The 19,587-nt window shown below is 40.1% G+C and overlaps 1 protein-coding gene across 6 annotated transcripts in view; it reads left to right on the forward strand.

Moving 5' to 3' along the window:
- The window catches only part of atp8a1 (ATPase phospholipid transporting 8A1), a 91,496-nt gene that overhangs the window by 60,249 nt on the left and 11,660 nt on the right, over positions 1-19,587 (forward strand). For all 6 annotated transcript variants that reach the window (XR_015867564.1, XM_088430888.1, XM_088430886.1 and 3 more), the window contains 8 exons: positions 968-1,151; positions 3,097-3,207; positions 8,985-9,059; positions 10,421-10,543; positions 14,530-14,608; positions 15,354-15,415; positions 15,513-15,569; positions 16,093-16,200. Coding sequence is in view for 5 of the 6 variants with exons in the window: in XM_088430888.1 (XP_088287014.1) it covers positions 968-1,151; positions 3,097-3,207; positions 8,985-9,059; positions 10,421-10,543; positions 14,530-14,608; positions 15,354-15,415; positions 15,513-15,569; positions 16,093-16,200 (799 nt within the window). In the remaining variant the exon portion in view is untranslated. The remainder of the gene's footprint in view (positions 1-967; positions 1,152-3,096; positions 3,208-8,984; positions 9,060-10,420; positions 10,544-14,529; positions 14,609-15,353; positions 15,416-15,512; positions 15,570-16,092; positions 16,201-19,587) is intronic.

Here is a 19,587-nt window from a genome sequence, read left to right on the forward strand (position 1 = left end):
TGTGTACTTTGACCGACGCATGCCACTGCCACGTTTATCAAGACGACAGCACACTGATAGCTAAAGCATTAAAATGTTTTATTTCATTTCAGGCCGCCAAATTATACTTCACTATTGGGCTCATCCATTTCAAAGCATCTCATAAAAGTAGAATACACAACAAGATCTTTTGATTTGATGAAATTGACTGATAGAACATCTCTCCCAGAAACTATATTTAATATGGATTATTTCATATTGATGGAGAGAAGACTCTTTGTAAAATGAGTGCTACATAAATATAAACAACTGTATGTTCAAAATCTCGTTGTTTCGGCGCCGTTATTCAATAGTACCTACAAAGTTACACAAATGTTCACAGAAAAAAATCCTGAGAGTAGAGATGAATGCATAAAAACATGTACAGTATTAAAAGCTCCTCAGAGCACACTAAAAAACATCCACAAGGAAAAGGATGGAGGTTGTACAGCTGTATGTTTAACAATCAGGCTCGGGGAGAGCAACAGAGGAGGTCATCCGGCCACGTTACGAGCCGACCGCAGTTTTAGACAGCATGCTGAAATATGAAACATTAAAAACTTCTAAAAGGCCACATCATATTTACAAGCAGTTGGGGACTAATGGAGACTTTTGGCGGAAAATCATGAAGGCCTTTCACTCATGGGAGAATCTTGCAATCCTACGACAAATATTTGCCGCAATAAGATGTACATGTTCCAAACGCTCGAGGTAAGCAATTTTTCAAGAATTGTTTTTGTGTAATGCCAAGTGCAGAAAAACAAGAACGGATTGCTTGACATCTGACAAAGTCATCCAAGGACAAACAAACAAATGAAGAAGTTTTTGGTATGGGGTACGACATTCCATTTGGTGAAACTCAATGACTTTTGCCCTCATTGTTTACAGACTTAAAACCTATCGAGTTTTATGCTTCAAAATTAATTGCATATTTGCTCCTCTTTTTCAGAGTGTCTCCTCTGCAGAAATCAGAGGTGGTGGAGATGGTGAAGAAGCAGGTGAAGGTGATCACGCTGGCCATCGGCGACGGCGCCAACGATGTCGGGATGATCCAAACGGCGCATGTCGGCGTGGGAATTTCGGGCAACGAGGGATTGCAGGCCGCCAACTCTTCTGACTACTCCATTGCTCAGGTGAGCTTGACAGCCCTGGTTCCCATTCACATGAATTTGGTACTTGTTCATCTCCTCTTCAAATCAAGTTCTGTTCTGTTTTTTTCTTCTTCTTCGGATGGTCAATATCATTCAAAATATGGTTGACACATTTTTTTGGATCACACTTAGATTTTTCCAATACTTTTGGTCTCATCGTAGGTGACTATCACCATGACCGTTCATCAACAAATGAAGTTGGATAAATGTTAATTTGTACAAAGGTGGTAGAATGTGGGCAGCTACATTTAGACGTGTGAATGTGTGAGGGTTTTTGTTTTCTCAATAGCAGTGTTTTTGTGGGTTAGTACAGTGCCTCTTGCGGTTATCATATCTACCTGACAGTCAAGAAGTCCTTGGTTCAATGATTGGCTGACTGCCAGTTCAGGTTGTTACGGCACATCTGGGAAAGATACAGTTAACCTGTGATCTTCATTCAGGCAAGATCTACAGATGCGCTGGAGAAAGAAAGCTCCTCTGGAACCAAGTTCAATTCTTGTATCCTCTACTGTTGTTTTGTTAGTTTTTTTTTTCCATGTCCGACTACCAATACCACATTTGCAATCAAGCGGTCAATCATGATCAACGCAATGAACAGTCCTCCGCTTCATAGATTGGATAGGCCAGTTGAATTTGGACAGATCTTTGATCAGGCAATCTTAAAATAAACAAAATAAATCCTCAAAGCCTAAAAACATTTCACCAAGTACAAAGTATGAACTTGTCAACTTTTTTTTTTCTCTCATATTGAACCTGTCAAGTGTGTTATTAGTGTCAGCCATAGTTTGGCACATATTTGCGCACAACAAAAGCGCTCTTGTCTGCTCGGGCATCAGCTTATACAGTGAAGTGGTAACACCTGTAAAACAAGCATCCAAACGTCAACCTAGTCCCCCGCACAACAAGATCACAAACAGACTCCGGCAAAATTCACAATGTAAACACATACTGTACTTTCCAAGTAAGGGTGTCTGCCGACATGCGATACCTGAGAGCAACAAAAACACTCCTGTGTTTACACACAGAACACCATTCAATGCAACATTTTTCTATTGCCGCCACAGGGCTGCAGAGCATGGGAACGCAATAGTTGCGTACAACACAGTGCATGCTCTGTCCTTGAGTATGCAATTACTATTCAAGAGGGTCGAGCTTGTTCCCCACTTCAGTGCGCATTACATGTCCAAGGTTTATGTGTGTCAAAGACAGGTGGCCTCTTATAATCCACACTGCAAATTAAATTACACTTCCAGAGCCTTTTTTTTTTTGCTGATGTTTTCTCTATATTGGCACTGCCGTATGTTAACTATAATTGGCTGACTGGAAAAGTGAAATCCAATCTGGGAAGCTGTTCAAAATCTAAATGAAACATGCTTTGGTCAAGCTGTCAGAGGTGATTATTTTCATTTTTTATCAATGGAAGTCAACTGTCAACTATCTTTTATTATTTACACAAAAAATAAAAATCTTAGGCCGTAAGTGGTCAGTGTGAGTCTCACAATCCTTAGGTTCAGGGTTTGAATGGTTTCACTGCCCCATAATGTTACTCGAATTAGTCTTTTGCTTCAGACAGCAAAAGGAAGCAATGCAAACTTTGTAATTTGTTTCAGACTGACCACTGAGACGTGTTCCAGTGTAATCACACTTATCAGCCAGAAATTACACTGTAATTTTACACTCACCACAGACGTGCTTATAGCAAGATCCTTCCAAAGTCATGTAAAGGCTATGCTGAACTTCTGAATACCCACATCGTTTTTCTTTTTTTTTGGACAGCTATTATTCTCCTATCTTCCATCTCCATGCAAAGACATGACAAAATTACATCTTTTTTTTCCTCTTACTCTCATATTTAAGAATCATCTGACACTGTATGCATTGTACACACAAGGCAGGCATCTTTGTTCTTTTTCCCCCTCTCATGCAGTTTAAATACTTGAAGAATCTTCTGCTGGTCCACGGAGCCTGGAATTACAATCGTGTCGCCAAATGTATCCTGTACTGCTTCTACAAAAACATCGTCCTTTACATCATTGAGGTGAGTTGCGTATGAAAACAAAGTGGACCATGCTACATGCTGGAATATAAGAGGGGAGCTACTTTACAAGAACAGTCAGTGTCACCAACATAACAATTTTCTTGCTATGTTCATCCATTTGTGATCACACACGCAACTAGGGTGTTCAAGCCTGATTCTGAGGGCCGCTATCCTGTGGGTTTTTGATGTTTCAGTCATTTACGACACCTGATTAAAATATTCAGGATATTCAGCTGATCATTTGAATCAGTTGTGTTGGAGGAAGAAACCTGGAAAACATGCAGGATAAGTGCCCTCGAAGGCTAAGTTTGGACACCTCTGGACAAGACACTTTAAAAATTTGACAACATAGGCATAACCAAAAGCTGTGATTTTTCCAGATCTCTGAAATTTTGAATTAAATTTTTCCAAGCTGCAAATACTTTGCAGAAGACTATTTGCCTCACTGTGTTTGCATTGGATAAAAAAAAAAAAAAAGTTTGAGGCCAGCCTAATTGTTAACCGAATAAGTGGTGTTTTTACTACATAACCCAATGACACATGTACACTTTACGTGTTTACGCTGCCGCCGACAAGCATCTCATGCAGCCAGTTTCAACACAGCTGACAGAAAACAAACGAGGAAGGGAAAACAACAATCTTCCTCAATGACGCCAATCCAATATAGCTCCACAGAATAATGACGTTTACATCTTCCTGTGAACATTCATATGAACTCCACGGGGCATGAGAAGAAAAATGCATGGAAGATTTACAGTAGATTGCAGACATTATAAAGCTGTTTTTTGACTTGGACCACCATGAAAGATTGCCAAGTTAGCGGTATTCAACTCTCTTTTTTCCTATCACTGAAGATGAATGGGAATGCGGCGGATAGCTTTTGATGCACAGCAGACCTCACACTGATTACAAGTTCAAAGTTACACATGAGAATGGAGATAGGATACACTTAACCTATCAGCCACGGTGAGATGATGTTTTGATCTGCAGCCCTTGACAAGTCTTCCGAGGCCCATGCTAAATTTAGAAAAGAAAAAAAAATGAGGCAAGAGGAGTACAAACGTTTATTATTTTATATTAAGAGCACATTCTTTGGGGCTTTTAGAAGCTACATGAAATATTTAATCATTCCTTCTCAGTCAATAACAAATAGGGCTGATCGATGAATCAAAGCAACACACTTTGCAGTCTTTTTTTTACAAGTAACAATGGAGCCATATTTGCTACACATACATGCTTCATTATTCACTGCACATCGTATTACCTTGTATTCTTAAATATATTATTAACATTGTTAATGAGGTCATCCAAAACAAAGAAAATCTTAATTTCTACAAGAGATGATTAGGTGAGAAATACAAGGAAGTTGTGTAAAAAAATTGACCTGGATGTCACAACTTTATACACTTGTTAACAAATGCATGGTAAGAGAACTTTGAAAAAAAAATAATTGCATGTTAAATTGCAATCACAATATTGCGAAAGGGCCAAATTGCAATTACGGTAGATTTTTTTTCGACAAGTGTTCATTCCCAACAGTAAGTGTTTGAGTTTGTTGGTCCAGTTCAGGTGGTCTCACAAGCCATTAATTCTAACAGTTACCATAAGTGACAGTTACTTTGTTTTTTGTTTTTTACTACTTGTTCTGCGCCTGCAGTTTGCATTCCGTCTTTTAATCACATGTAATCGGGTAAATGTTTTTCCTACATGCTCTGCATGCTGAAACGACTGCCACGACCTGCGACGCGTTTCAAACATCCACTAGCGCACCCCCGCTTCACCCCTCGTATGGTTTTCTCCTTTTACAGTTGGCCTGCTATTGTAAATGAACCACAACACTCGGAGAGACCTCAGACCACAATCGAACGGCGCTCAGAAATTCCTCTCAACATTGTTTATGTGTTCTTCTCAGAGTAGGACTGTAGCTCATCGTCGTTCAAGTGCCGGGCCTGCATCGTTGTTCTCGTGTCTTTTTTGTCGCTCGCTGTGGAAATGAACTACAGTACAGTAATACGATACTTTGTCTGACACTGAAATCTAACACACAAGCACCCGTTTGTCGTGCTAATAGGTTTAGCTTTGTCCTGGCATGTACTTCCCATTGCTCCCAGGCTACCTTTCAGGGGAAATTCAAAGATGTGATGGTATTTTCTTAAACCTTATATTGGAAGCATTGTGGCAAATACATTACTTACGTCGTTTTTTTCCCCCTTATCTTGTCACATCTTTGGCACTTTTCAAGATTTATACTCCAAGTCTCAGTGCCCGATTCTTGTTTAATATCTCCTCCGTAACTGATACTACTATGTATAAGATAATTCTTTATGATCACCAGAGGGCAAATTCCAGAATTTCCCGTTACAGCCGTACGTGGCATATTGACCAAAAAAAAGTCTGTTTGAGGCTGTTATGTGCACAAGGGAACTATAATACATTTGTTAGTTGTTTCCAATCTGTTTCCAATCAGTTCTGTTTCCATCAATTCATAGCACTTTCCCTGCTTGTAATAATGCACATATTTTAGTTAATGTGATTCCTCACACAGAATTCCCACTTTCATCCCAAACGACACAGTTAACTAAAGAAGTGCGGTGAAAAGGAGGCTGCATTCAAGCTAACAGACCCCTCCGAAAGGGAGCCATAGCAACGTCATTCAAATAGCCAGTCCTACAGGCCACTCACGTTTGATTGACACTTGGCCGCGGTGCCACAGGGCCCGGCTGATGGACAAGTGGCATTTATGAGGCCATTACATGAAAGCGTATTTGCGAGGCTGTGCCCCGCATGGCAAAACGCCGCTGGTCGCATGCGACGCCACATTTTTGCGGCATATTTATCAGCTCCTTCTTCATGTTCTCAATGGTGCTTTTGTGCATGAATTCTATTAGCAATTCTGCAGTAGTAACCTTGAGAGTATCAGGGCCTGCATTGTAAGGGACAAACGTCAACCCCTTCCAGACGCTTCTCAAGGAGGCCTCCAGAGCTGTGCAATCAATGATTTTTTCCTCCACTGCTGAATATGCAAAGAGTCTTCTAATCGCCTGCATTGCTGTTTTTCAACATGTGCACTGGGGGAGAGAGGCCAGCCACACCCCTCCACTGAGTGGCCCTCAATGATGAGAAGAATAGGGCAAGAAAAATCCTGGCGGGTTCTTCCCCTTAATGAGCAAATCAATGCATCTGTCCCTCAAGAGAGACAGGCATAGGGGACGTATTGGGGACCCTGAGGACCAGGCCAAAACACTCACATGAGAAGCATTTACTGCTTGCTGTGAATGGAAGCTTCTTTTTTTTTTTAACTTGCATAACAATAAACAGGCTCCAGCCTCACATTCAGCTGAACTGTAATTAATTCAGCAGTTTGACCTGCTTGCTAGCTTCTCCTCGTTACCGCTGCTTGAGGCAACCTGCTTCCTGGCTCTCAGGGCTTCATGTGCACACAAACAAACCATAGCAATGTATTCACCCTTGCCGTAAAGTGGATTTTTAAACTTTTCTTTTTTTATGGGTTTTATACAAGCAAGTCTCACGTTAGAGTTGTTCCCCTGTTTTGTTGTTGTTGTACTACAACATGCTAAGTAGCACTGAGCTCTCCGGGAAGAAATGGTGCATAATTGAGATCAAGAAGAAGGGTACCACACAACCACTGTACACTTAGTCTTTTAAAATTTGTTGTTTCATAGAGCATATAGTTTCATGGGAATATGTTTCCGAGCATCTTGCCCAGTGCATTTGGAAAAAAAAATGTATGAATGGATACAAATGGGAAAGAAAATGGATTCATCATTTAATCAAGAAAATAATCATCAATTTAAGAAATCAATCTTTTTTCAGACCTTCATTTACTCTTCTATTTAATAATACAAAAAAAGAGTAAATAAGTATATAGGATTAAATGTCGGGACGATGTAAAAATGTATGAACACATCTTTGGAATTGATTCCTTGGGATTTGAGATTTAGTGGCAGCTATATTCACACCCTTCTTTACCCTAATATTTGAAACATTAATAAATAAGTACCTGGGATTGATTCTCCGGACTGTGTAAAGAAGTATAAACATGTTTCTGGGATTGAATCAATTAAAATAATCATTAGCCTTGTATGCATGTGAGCAATGTCGTATATGCTGTTTGCTATATTTATTGCTACTTCATGTGTGTAATAGAAACAGCTCTTTAAAAGAGCTTCATGTGTGTAATAGAAACAGCTCTTTTAAAGGTTTATAATACCAAAATATAAATTCTATTTTTTGTAATTCACTCTATGGTGTTTCTTCGTATATGTTAGCGTCAAGCTAATTAAAATGAGATCTAATCAGGAAAGTGCGAGTCTGCTTTTAGCACAGTTTAAATCTATTTTAACAAGTTTTTAGGAGAGGTGGTCTTTTTGTGTCACAGCTGGGTCTGAAACGTATCCCCCATGACACACAGAGCTTCACTGTACCACTAAGCCAAACCAAGGCCCCCAAAACTGCTTGTGGTTGCAGAGCTTCGCATATTTTGAGTGTGCATCCCATATGAGTGTGAAAACAGGGCCCCCGCATACAAAAGCAACAAGCTCATGGTAGAGTGCACCTGATGGAAGGTGGGCGTGGTAACGCCGGAGCACACACATGCACGTAAAACTGGCCCTGGTCTTTACGTGCATGCCTTTCGGTCTTAAGAATGGGGGTTGGGTCGCATGTACGGTCCTTCACAATATAAAAGGAGGAGCCGGTGGCAGATCGAGAACGGGAGGGAGATGGGGGCGGCTGAGACCCTCAAATAGTCCCAATTTGTGGCAGCTCATGCCTTCATAATGAAGTCCAATGAAGCGAGGAAGTGCTTGCTTAAGGCTGCAGCCCTGATGTTCCCCCAGACAGCTTTGACATGAGTGATAACAAGAGGTCCGCTTCTGAACCACCACTTGTTGAAGTTTTAATAACATGATGAGCCTTTCTTATAGCAACACAATACATCGGGAATTTTTTACAGTCATATTAATGGTTTCAGCCAATATTTGGGGAAAAAATTGTAAAATAAACAAAAAAATCCAAAGTTTAAACTTTTTTTTAATAAGACATCTACAACTAAAATTACCTTAGCATCACACCTTTGTGTTTGATTTAGTGACATTGGCAGATATAGACGTCAAAAACCGGGTGTTTATTAATTTATTAATGTAGTGTCTTAAAATTAGAAGTTATTTTTACCCTTGTGCAACAGTTAAGATCGTTAAATGTGACGAAGAGATTTTCCACTTATGTAGCCGTTTTGAGCCATAGAAAGTGAATATTTTGTCCATAATTATTTTGTTAACTTAATTCTTTTTCATTTCATGTTTTATGTAATACCTTTAAAAAAAATAATTTGCTGTCAAAAAAAAAACAAAAAAACCCACCTTTGCTCAAGGCTTGGGTCGTGACCAATCATGGCTTACGTGCTGGTCAAGTTATCTTCACAAGCTAAGCTCTGATTCATCGTTACCTGAGCCTTCAAGCGCACGTGACGTCATTTTCGGTCGACAGCAAATGACAAAATGTGTTTTTAAAAAGTGTTTTTATGATGAACTTTACATTCATCGCTGAATGTTAAAAAAATGTTAAGTTTTTAATTAAGATCAAAATAACGTAATCGAAAGGGTAGAAGTAAATATTTATTGTTATATCTGTCTCTCAAATGGATTTACACTTCAATTAAAATTATACATTTGTGATTACGTTTTGATTACGTTTTGCTATTTCTTCTACTGTTTCACTCATGCCTCATTTGATGTTTTTTTTTTTTTCTCTTGCAGATCTGGTTTGCATTTGTCAATGGCTTCTCGGGTCAGATTTTGTTTGAGCGCTGGTGCATCGGCTTGTACAACGTGGTGAGTGTTGATAAAAGCTTTACAGTCTACACAGCTTAACGCTGCCAAAAGAGCTGCCGTTGGAAGCGTCTCTTCATTGCGGGATTGTGTCACTAACATCCTGAAAGCCCTCCAGTGTATTAATGACCCTTTGTCAAAGCCCAACTTTCCCCTGTGGCCTAAACTATGCGCTGAATGTGAAAGAACAACAGTTTGCCTTGCCCCAGGAAGTGTCGTTAGCGGGCGCAACTATGCTTGCATGATATTAAAAAGCAAAGGAAGGGGCGTCCCGCAGGGCTCTGTAGTGGGGCCACTCCTAATGAAGTCATATTTCATAGCTGTCATGATTTTGCTGACGTAAAAACGTCTATCTGCGTACTTCTGATTCTAAAGTGGATGTTCTTGCAGCCCTGCCCCTCGCAATAATTTCCCGATAAACCACCAACTCGGTTACACTGTTGGGCAGAGCCCAAATTCCTGTGGCTCCGTGGGAGTCTGTCGGAGGCACTGGTCTGAATCTGCCCCTCAATGGAGATCTTCCCCGGAATAAGAAAGGCACCCGATGGAGCATGTCGCGCAGACTGATGCCCCTGCAGACTCCCACTCCTGATGGGCCCAATGGGAAGTCACACTACGTGACCCATGCGCGCCCCCACCTCTAAATCCCTTTTCCACAACATCTCAGCATTACAGCACTCCTAAATCATTGCACTTTTAGCCAGGCTGGAATAATTAAAGGTTTGACAGTAATGTCACTTATACTCAGTGGTTGAAAACAAAGAGATTAAGAGGAAGAGAGTAAGGAAGAGTAAAGCATGAACACAATTCCACTAGAATTATCAACAGGAATTTGCTTTAGCCATGAAGATGCAGTAGTACAAAAGAGGAAAGTTTGCACAATTGTCCAATGAAAAGGAGGCATGTTTAAGTATTGAAGTTTCTTCTTATCTGAAACACCAAGAACAAAATATAGCAAAAACACATTTAGAAGTATATGTTTTCCATTGAATGATGAATAAAGTTACAAACAAAACAACAATGTGAATCAAGGCTGCCACTATCAATTATTGTTGGTATTCGGCTATTCTACAGAACAGTTGATTTGAATAGCGAGTACTGGGATGGAAATTCACAAATATATTTTTTTTTGCTTTGTGACGAACATTTATAAACACAGAATAACAAATAACACATTTCCTCCTAATTATGAACGACCAACATTTAGAATTTTTTGACACAATTGTATCAAGCAAGTAAAGAAGGAGTGTAAAATAAAGCTACGTTTTTGTTTTAGTAATTGCGACGTGTTATGGTTTGTGTCTCTCGCAACCCTAATATTGTATTCCTCTTTTTTTGTTCTTATGTTGTAATTTATTGTCCAGATCTTCACTGCCTTGCCTCCGCTCACTCTGGGAATATTTGAGCGCTCCTGTCGGAAAGAAAACATGCTGAAGTACCCAGAGCTCTACAAAACCTCTCAGAATGCAATGGGATTCAACACCAAGGTAAATACTTTTACAGCACTTTTCATAGAGTAAGACTTGCTAATGCCCAATCTGGAGGTTTACCCTAGGCTGTTGTGACCTGTCTTGTCGAGATAGCCCGGCACGTTATTTTGAGGTTGGGGTGGGGCTGATAGGGACAGGGTGGAGGCCCTCTTGTTGAGATAGCAATAAAGACGTCTTCTCTTTTAGCCACATTCAACTCCTGTACGCTCCCCACAAGCGTGGTGACCTGGTTAGTACGGCGTGGAGCTGGAATAAAGAGAGATTGGCCATGGGGGTCACGGACAGGCAAGGTCAGACGGGTGGTTGGGCCGGGGGTGCAGAAAGGACCAGGGGGATGTAAAGGATGTAGCATGATGCCGTTTGCCATGGAGAATTATGCAATTTGTTAAAGCACAAAACCATTTGTTCACGTTTGCCCTCAGGGAGACGGGATGATGTGGTGTCAGTTCTGCAATCAGTTAGTGAGGTATGAAGCAGATCCTGATGGATATTGATGGCGACACACTAAGTAGAAATGTTAAGCTTTTGAATGAAATTTTAAGATGAACCTAGAATTGGAATTTTTATAAAACATTGCACGTTATTCCTTCCAATATTTTTTCTTTTTTCTATTTTTGACTTATTGATAGCGGTTATCTTGTGACACTTAAAAAGAATCAGCTTGTAGGGTAAGTGCCTGCTGCACGGGGCCACAATGCTCCTGCCATTATATTATTACTGTATATTACGTGGCATGTCATTCCATACTAAACCTATCCAAGCCAAAGGAATTTCCCTAGCCTCTGCTTATCAACACATTTTTTGGGGGGGGGGGGATCATTGAAAGGTGATCACTACGGGTCCTTGAATGGACTTGGTGTTTATCAGAGAAATCACACGTGCCTAGGTACAAATGAAGGAAACTTGCCCATTTGAAAATCCAGGAACTAGCCAGACACATTTGCAGTAGAAGAGGAATCTGTCATTTGTACTTTTTTTTTCAACTTTGACCTCCCTTTTAAAAAAACAAATTGAAAACCTCGATAAAGTCTCGAGACATATAATTGTTGAAGAACTAAGCATAATGAATAAAATACAGGCTGGCAGAGTTACTTCCGACTTCTAATAGCCTTAGACCAACCAGCAGGAAAAGTCTTCCTATAACTTCCTGACAGGCTGCTATCTCTGGGCAAGCTTGCACCAGAGCTCTGATATCCTTGCCTGCTGCCCTGTGGCATACACCAAGAAAACTAAGTGCAGCCTTCAGTCCACATGGGAAACAAAGACTCAGAATAAGTAAGTGATTGCAAACCAATGGCGTCTCCGAGCTTCTTCGTCCTCAAAAATTTCAGTTGACCTCGACTGGACATTTCTATCTGATTATTTTGGATAGTTTGAGTGTATATAAGAAGAAGACTGGAGCCAATATTTGAAGTCCTACCTCAAATTTTCCATGACCTGACATGTATATTGAGTTTTTGGCCATGTCTGCTACTCTTTGTTGTCACTGGCTTGTACACCGTTTTTCTCTCTCTGTGATTCAAGAAGTCAGCATTTATAGATTGTAAATCAAAGCTGTTGATGGTGACATGACAGGAGGAGGTGAGCCAGTGTAGCAGAATGTAAAGGTGTCGCCTTTTAACGACATATTCACATAAACCTCTCTTTAGGTGGCCATGGTGTTTACAACCACTTGTGCCACCTTTCCCCTCCCTTCCCACTTCACCCAACACAATTGCCATTGTGACAAATATTTATGAACATTTATTGATTGCATTAGTGTTGAGCAGGATGGAGGAGGCAAAACTGTGACGCTAATTGGCATAAATGTGCTTGTAGAATGAAAGATCATTTAGAAAGCATCTGACCAGCGAGAAAGGGAGCGAGGCGTGGCGGGGGATTCTTTTCGTGGATTGGCTTTTTTGGACACAACGAAAGGGTGAGGTAATCCTGGGAGGAGTGGAGGAGGATGTGTGGAGGGCGTGTGCGTGCGATGATAGGAAAGGTGAGGAGGTCGGGCCACCGAGGCCAACTTGTAGAAACAACGGGCCCACAGCCCCAATTCAGCTCGCTTCTTTTAAAGCAATGTCATTCAAACCTATGAAAATACCCCTCAACCGTTCAGTTTTCAAGGTTAACTACTTGTCTTGCAAGAAGTTTTCCGGGCATATTTGCTGAATCAGTCCAAAAAGTCTGTTTAAAATCCACTCGCTGAAAAGAGGCCAGGACAGGAACATTTATTTTTCAAGTCTTGGTGTTAATTTCTTTGTAGCAACAACACGGACATCCAAAGTGGAGCAATTTCTTTGAGCGGCAGAATAGATTTCACAGTAATTTCACACAACATCGCCCATTTGTGTTTTACTTGGCACAGTCTTTGTGGAATGTACATTTAGAGCAAGTTTCTCTTAGACTCGATGTGGAGGACTCATCCTATGTCTTCACACACCTTTCGTGGACTGTAATAATTACCATGACAACCGTGTGTGTGATCATGTGCGTAAACACACGCACACACACACACACACACAAATCTGCTAACTCAATGCTTAAGCTTGTCATTTAGCTGGCACCCAAAAGTGCTGAGTCTCAATGAAGTTAACCCTTCCTCAAGGAATCATACTCAGTAATAACATAGACCCTCTCATTTGGAATTGGCTTCAAACTTGTAGCTGTCATGTAATTATGCAATATTTTGGAACTCATAATGTGAACCTGTGTGAAGATTTTTTTTTTTCTTAAATAAGTAGCACCTTGCACATTATTCGAGAAAAAATAAGTAAAATAAATAAACAAATTAAATGCATCAAGATAAAGTAATTAACAAAGGATTATTTAAAGAAAACAACCAACTTAATACATGAATTTTATGACAATAAATAGAAACATTTATGTAAGTATTGCATTGATTTTTTTTTTTTTATTATTTTTTTTTTAAGCATACAATATCTGAAGGGCAGCTGGTTGAGTGGTTAGCATTAAATGTGTGAAGCTGGCATGTTCTCTCCGAGCATGCCGGCATGGGTGTCCCCCAACTACTGCCCATAGACAGCTGGGATAGGCACCAGCAAGCTCGTGACCCTAGCGAGCGTAGGATGGATGGGTGGATAATAGGTGAAATACAAACAAACACACAGGGGGTTGTAGTAAATTAAACAAATAGGTCAATTTGAAAGTAATTTATCACATTTAAATGCAAGTAAAATAAATATGTACTTTGCAAGTAAAATAAATATGTGCATGAAATATAAAAGATAAGGATAGTGATTGAAAAATCTTTAGAAAACAACCAACATATTTCAATCAAGTTATGACAATAACTAAAAATATTACGTTATAGAAAATATATTGCATTACATTGCAGTGTATTAAAAAAATGTACTTAAATAAGTTAAATATATTTAAAACAAGGAAACAACAACAAAATAGCTCAGTCGCAATGTTTGTGGCAAGTGAAAATGGGACATTGGAAATTTCTAGGAAAATATAAACACTTTGAAAGACTTACAGAAACACTGTAGGTATTTATCATTAAATAAAATCGTGTTGCTGATTATTCAAAATTCATTAAAATGATGATGGTCTTTAAAGAATTCAGACGCGCACATCAAACCGGTAGTCTCTCCTTTTTTAGTCAGACTTGAAAAAGAAACACTCTGTTTTCAAAAGTTTGGTAATAAGACAAGAGACTCGCTACTTTTCAGGCCACTTTTTCTATCCAGAATACATTTGAGTCCGCTTTTGCTTCACTGCTTCTCCCCCACCCAGTGGTACCCACAGAGGATATACAACGTGTCTGTCAGCGGGGTGGCCATTGATAGTGGGGGCCCCGACAAAACCGCCACTTAGCCTAGCGCTGGGCTAGCACAAAGGGCCCAGGTCAGAGGTTGCTTGGTAGGCAGGAGCTCCCCACACTCTTTTGTATCCAAGCTTCTTGCTTTCTCTCTTGTTGGAATTTTCAACCATCTCCACCCCCCCACACCCCTTTTTTTTTTTCTTTGCAGGTTTTCTGGGCCCATTGTCTGAACGGCCTCTTCCATTCCGTCATCCTCTTTTGGTTCCCTCTCAAAGCCTTCCAGCACGGTGAGCGGCTCCTGAAGATTCACGATGAGAGAGTGCCGTCAGCGTCGCATACTTTGTCTTAATTAACGCTTTCTGCATGTGTCCACTGGTCAATTGCAAACATGTGTGTCCTGTCTTCCAGTCACAATGGGACACGCACTCTACATTATATCGTGTTAGCAGCACTTCTTCATTCCTCTGCATTTAGATGAGGCTTCAGGGGATTCTTTTAGAGTCAAATACTGTGGAATTTCAAGTTTTACAATTTGAAGTTCAAACTGAGTTTTCTGCAAAGTACGCCCCGCCAAAATAAAAAATAAAATGGGACATGACTAGTTTGCTGAAAATAAAATATGCAGATATTTTTCACCAGGATTTATTCCTAGCAAATTTAATCCACAGTGATTTGTCAAATAAATAATGTTTCCATGTACCCCCTACAATGTGGCTACAGACTTGTGAGGCACCTTGTTCATAAAACTGACGGCAAAATCTGTCAGGAACCGAGACCCAGGGCTCAAAAGTAGGACCAAATATGTCAAAAAGGAATATCTGGCCACCCTAATAATAAGTCACCTGTAAATGGACTAACTTAACTCATTACTGCCAGTCCACTCAAAATGGATATTTAACTTCTATGACTGTCAATGATTGAGTTTTAAATCACTCAGTGCCATCCCAGTAAAAATGACGTATGGAGTCGTCAATGGGATTCAGTCAGTTACTGTCGTAGCCTGCCCTGAAAATCCTTTCAATCTCCTCACAGATACAGTGTTTGGCAACGGCAGAACCCCCGACTATCTCCTTTTAGGAAACATGGTTTACACAGTAAGTAAGCAAATACAAATGTCTGACGTGCCTACAAGGGCATTTTTGCAGAAAGGTAATTGTGTGTGTTGATGTTGTTTTTCTTGTGTCCCCACAGTTTGTGGTCATCACAGTATGCCTTAAAGCAGGCCTGGAAACCTCATCTTGGACTATGGTAGGTAATAAGTATAATACTCACTTCTGTAGTACTCACACCAATTTACCAGGTTGTTCAACTGATATTCAGAAATTAGAGCTGTTACAAACCAGCCATATTAAAAAAAAATCACCCCAGAGCAAAGCATTCCATGTAAATAGAGCAATTTCTGACAACTTACAACTTAATTTTTTTCCCATTAAAGGGACAATGGGTAAGATTTAGACCTTTATTTTCATTACGGACAGCAGGAGATGCTGCATTTACCATTGCCCGTAGCTATAACAGACATGGCAGCCTCCGGAGGAGTTCCACGCCCCATGTAATATCATTTAATGATAACTAGACCTACAATTATATTTAAAACATACTGTTGGTTGTTAATACATATATTTGCTAATTTTTTTTAATTTATAATCATTTAATTTATTTTTTTTTAGTAAGAAAACGGTCTAAATCTTACACATTGTCCCTTTAAAGCATATTTTTCCCGTCAGGATATTATTCCCCTCTCATTGGCGCTGTCCTTTGGTGTTTGCAGTTCAGTCACATCGCCATCTGGGGCAGCATTACCTTGTGGGTGGTGTTCTTTGTCATCTACTCGTCCCTGTGGCCCCTCATCCCTTTGGCCCCCGACATGTCGGGCGAGGTAAGCGTACGCGCTCACACACCTGCGTTTCCTCACAAGCGACTCGGTGCGGCAGACGCTCGCGAGCGCACCTTCGTTAGGAGAGCCAGAGGCTGGGAGCCTGTCAGATCTCCGGCTTGTGTTGCATAACGACTTAATTGGGCCAATTAGGAGGCTGTTTGTGTTAGGTCGGCCTCCCTGTGCGCTGAGTATACGCAGGTGATGTTGAGACAGCGAGGTGCTCTGGTAGCAAAACAAACTGAGGTTAGGCGTGAGGCGCTTGTGTCGCAGGAAGCAGACAACCCTGAAATGATTTTCTTTTTTTTTTCTTTTAATTTTTTTTTTTTTAAACCTTTTTCTTTTTGTGGCCTTTGCGTCTTGTGTCGAAATTGACAAGCGATGTTTCCCAGCACATTTTGAGTTCTCATCATCATAAAGGACCAAAATCCTGGCAGGAAGTTTCTGTACAAGCATTCTTTTGGCCTGTGCTGTTTGTATGTCTACAATAAATTTTATAGCTAATATATTTTCCTTGCATGTTTATATCTGGCTTATGCCAAGAACAGTTTAAAAAAAATATTGGAGAGAATTTTTTTTTTTAACTTGGAAGCAGAGGCAGGCCGTAGTCTCAGTGGTGTGGAGACTTAAAAAATATTAGTGCCGTCAAAATATTTCATGTTTAAAATAATTAATTGCAAATTTTCAGTAGTTAATGAAGTTTGATATTTGTATGAGTAAGATCTTAGAATTAACAGAAAATCATCAATTAAAAATGTACTTTTGCCTCTCGAATAATTGGATAAAGTTTTGTTTTGCATAAAAGTTTATTAAAATGTGTTCTCGATTACTGTTTATTTACTAATTATTGTTGTTATTTGGTGTTTTATAGTGATTAAGAACCGTGAAACAACAAATAAATAATTGAATAGGAGGGTTTGATACTCACCAAACTTTTAAAACTGATTCGGTTACGTGTTCAGTCATTCTTTTCAAAGTAAACAATTGTTTGCAAATGTGTTATTTTGATTAAACATAAAACGTTATTGATCTGTTTTCATTAAGTATTAAAAAAAAAAGAACTAATAATTACTTTTGAGAGGCTGAAATCCGAAGACACTAATTAAGTTTGGAAATTATTTGGATTTTGACTATTTTTTTCCCATTCCGTTTTTTATTTGATTCCAGTTTCTAACGATTTTCACTTCTAAACAAAAAGTAGAAAACAAATTCTAACTTGAAAAATACACCATGTTAATGCAATATAGCGCAGGGTATGTCATTGATCCCTTTTAGTAAGTTGCCACACTTGAGAAACCTGTTCCATCGTTTCGTAGGTGCTTCTGTATCGGTCAAATCATGCTGAGCAGTTAACTCTTTGTCTTGTAAGTGTCTGGTGAATGTATTACCCAAAAGAGTTTTGTCTTCATATGTGCGACACAATATCTGTACACACACACACACTTGCATGCAGCTGCGTGTGTACTTGAGTATTTCTTGCTCTGTGCTTTCATCCGTGCCTCGCAGCAATTCACCAAGCACTCTAATGTTGTCCTGTGACAAGCTGATCGGTAACCTTACACAACAGAAGACTCCCCCTTCCTTTTCTCCTCTCTGCGCCCCAACTCGGGGATGCCAGTGCATCATCAAACAAGCGCCCATCTTTCTTTCTTTTTTCTGAAACCTGAGACCGCATCACAGAGAAGAGCGTGTTTAAGACCTGACGTGGGAACACACAATCTTTCACAAAGACCAGTGCCCCCTAGCATAAAGCCGCCTCCCTTGCTGTCAGCTTCAATCTGCACGTCTCCTGCACTTGCCTCTGCCTCTCTTCCTTGACTACTTGTTGCGTCAGCATGTTTTTTTACCCTCTTTGTCTACCCCCGCCTTTTGCCGAAAACAGCCCCAGGGCACTAGAAATCTACGCTCCTCTTTTTCATCCTCTGTGCGCTGTCATGGTAACACATTCGTCAATGTCAGGCATAATATTTTTGCTCTTGACGGGACAGGTGCAGAATCCATCCATCACAATCACACACACACGTCAGGTACTCCACATACACATACTCCAAATGTCGGGCATCCATATTAAATGATAGACTGAAGGATGCAATGAATTTTATCGTGGACGGGAAGGGTGTTCAATGTAAAATGCACCGAACTAACGGGAGCCGTTAGCTTGTTTCTCTTTTCACACAGATGTGCTGTCTGGGGTTACGAACATACTTTTAATACGTCTCGGCCATGCTAAATTCCCCTGGTTTGAACAAATAGGTGGACTGATAAATGGGGGGATGGTGAATATAAAGTTCACAAAAAATATGAACTCACCATTAATGCCAAACTAATGGAAGCACTCAGCTTGTTTTTCTCTCACATCTCAGATGTGATGTCGGGAGTCTCAAACATACTTTTAAGGCTGCCGCCATTTGCAAGCTCATCTGGTTTGATAACAAATAGGTTGGGAATCGATTTCATGTCAGTGGGAATTGATTTGTCGGTTTTTGGGTCCTTTTTGGTGGGGAAGTAGTGCACAGAAGTCCTTACCGCGAGAAATCCCTATTTCAAGTAGGATTCCCGGTATTGTCTGTATTGCCTGTTGAAAATTTTCTTTTTCTTCAAGGTTGTAGGCTCGTCACCTATCTCTTGACAGCCTTGTTCTTTGTATTGACCTCCTGCTAAACGTGAGGAAGCTGTCTCTCTGCCCATTTTTAAAACTCATCAACCTAAAACTGATTTTTATTCTTTGGCTTTTGATACAGCATGAAACTCTGCTACTGCTCTGTCATTATATTATTTTTAAATTGTCTTAGTTCTTGTAAACAGAGTTTGTTTTGAAAGTGCTTTAAACAAAGTTGAGGTGAGTTAACATTGTGTCTTAAACTATAGAACCTTGAAGGATAGTTCTGCACTATCTCATGGGTTTATTCAGTGTGCTCATTTTGTCATTTCTAACTGTAGAAATGACTACATCCTGCTTAGATTTGCCAATCAGCATTAAAGTTGAGTCAAGCCAAGTAGGTACCATGCATTTGTTTCTGTGATGTTTCATCAGCGACCCTTGCTTGCCTACCACCGCCGCGTTCAAATTTTTCACTCTTTGTCAGAGCAAACTTCCACTGGGTTTCAATGTGAATTGCAATTGCAATATACATTACTTGCTGTATTTACTGCTGTTGTTGACTTCTTAACTTTGTATGATGTTTTTCCACACTTCTGCTTCAGTGTCGGTTGCATCATTGGATTCTTCTCGGCCGCTCGACTGCACAATGAATACCAGGCTACAACGTACAGTTTGAGTGACAAAAGCCGCCTTGGTCTTATCCAAACACTGCAAATCACACTGCTGACTTTCAGGTGTTGAAGGTTTTCGTATGTGCGTGTGTGTCTGCATTGGTTAAAACATGCGGA

The sequence above is a fragment of the Hippichthys cyanospilos genome, chromosome 13 (genome assembly GCF_059441005.1).
Source record: "Hippichthys cyanospilos isolate Australia breed blue-spotted pipefish chromosome 13, RoL_Hcya_1.0, whole genome shotgun sequence".
NCBI classification, from domain to species: Eukaryota; Metazoa; Chordata; class Actinopteri; order Syngnathiformes; family Syngnathidae; genus Hippichthys; species Hippichthys cyanospilos.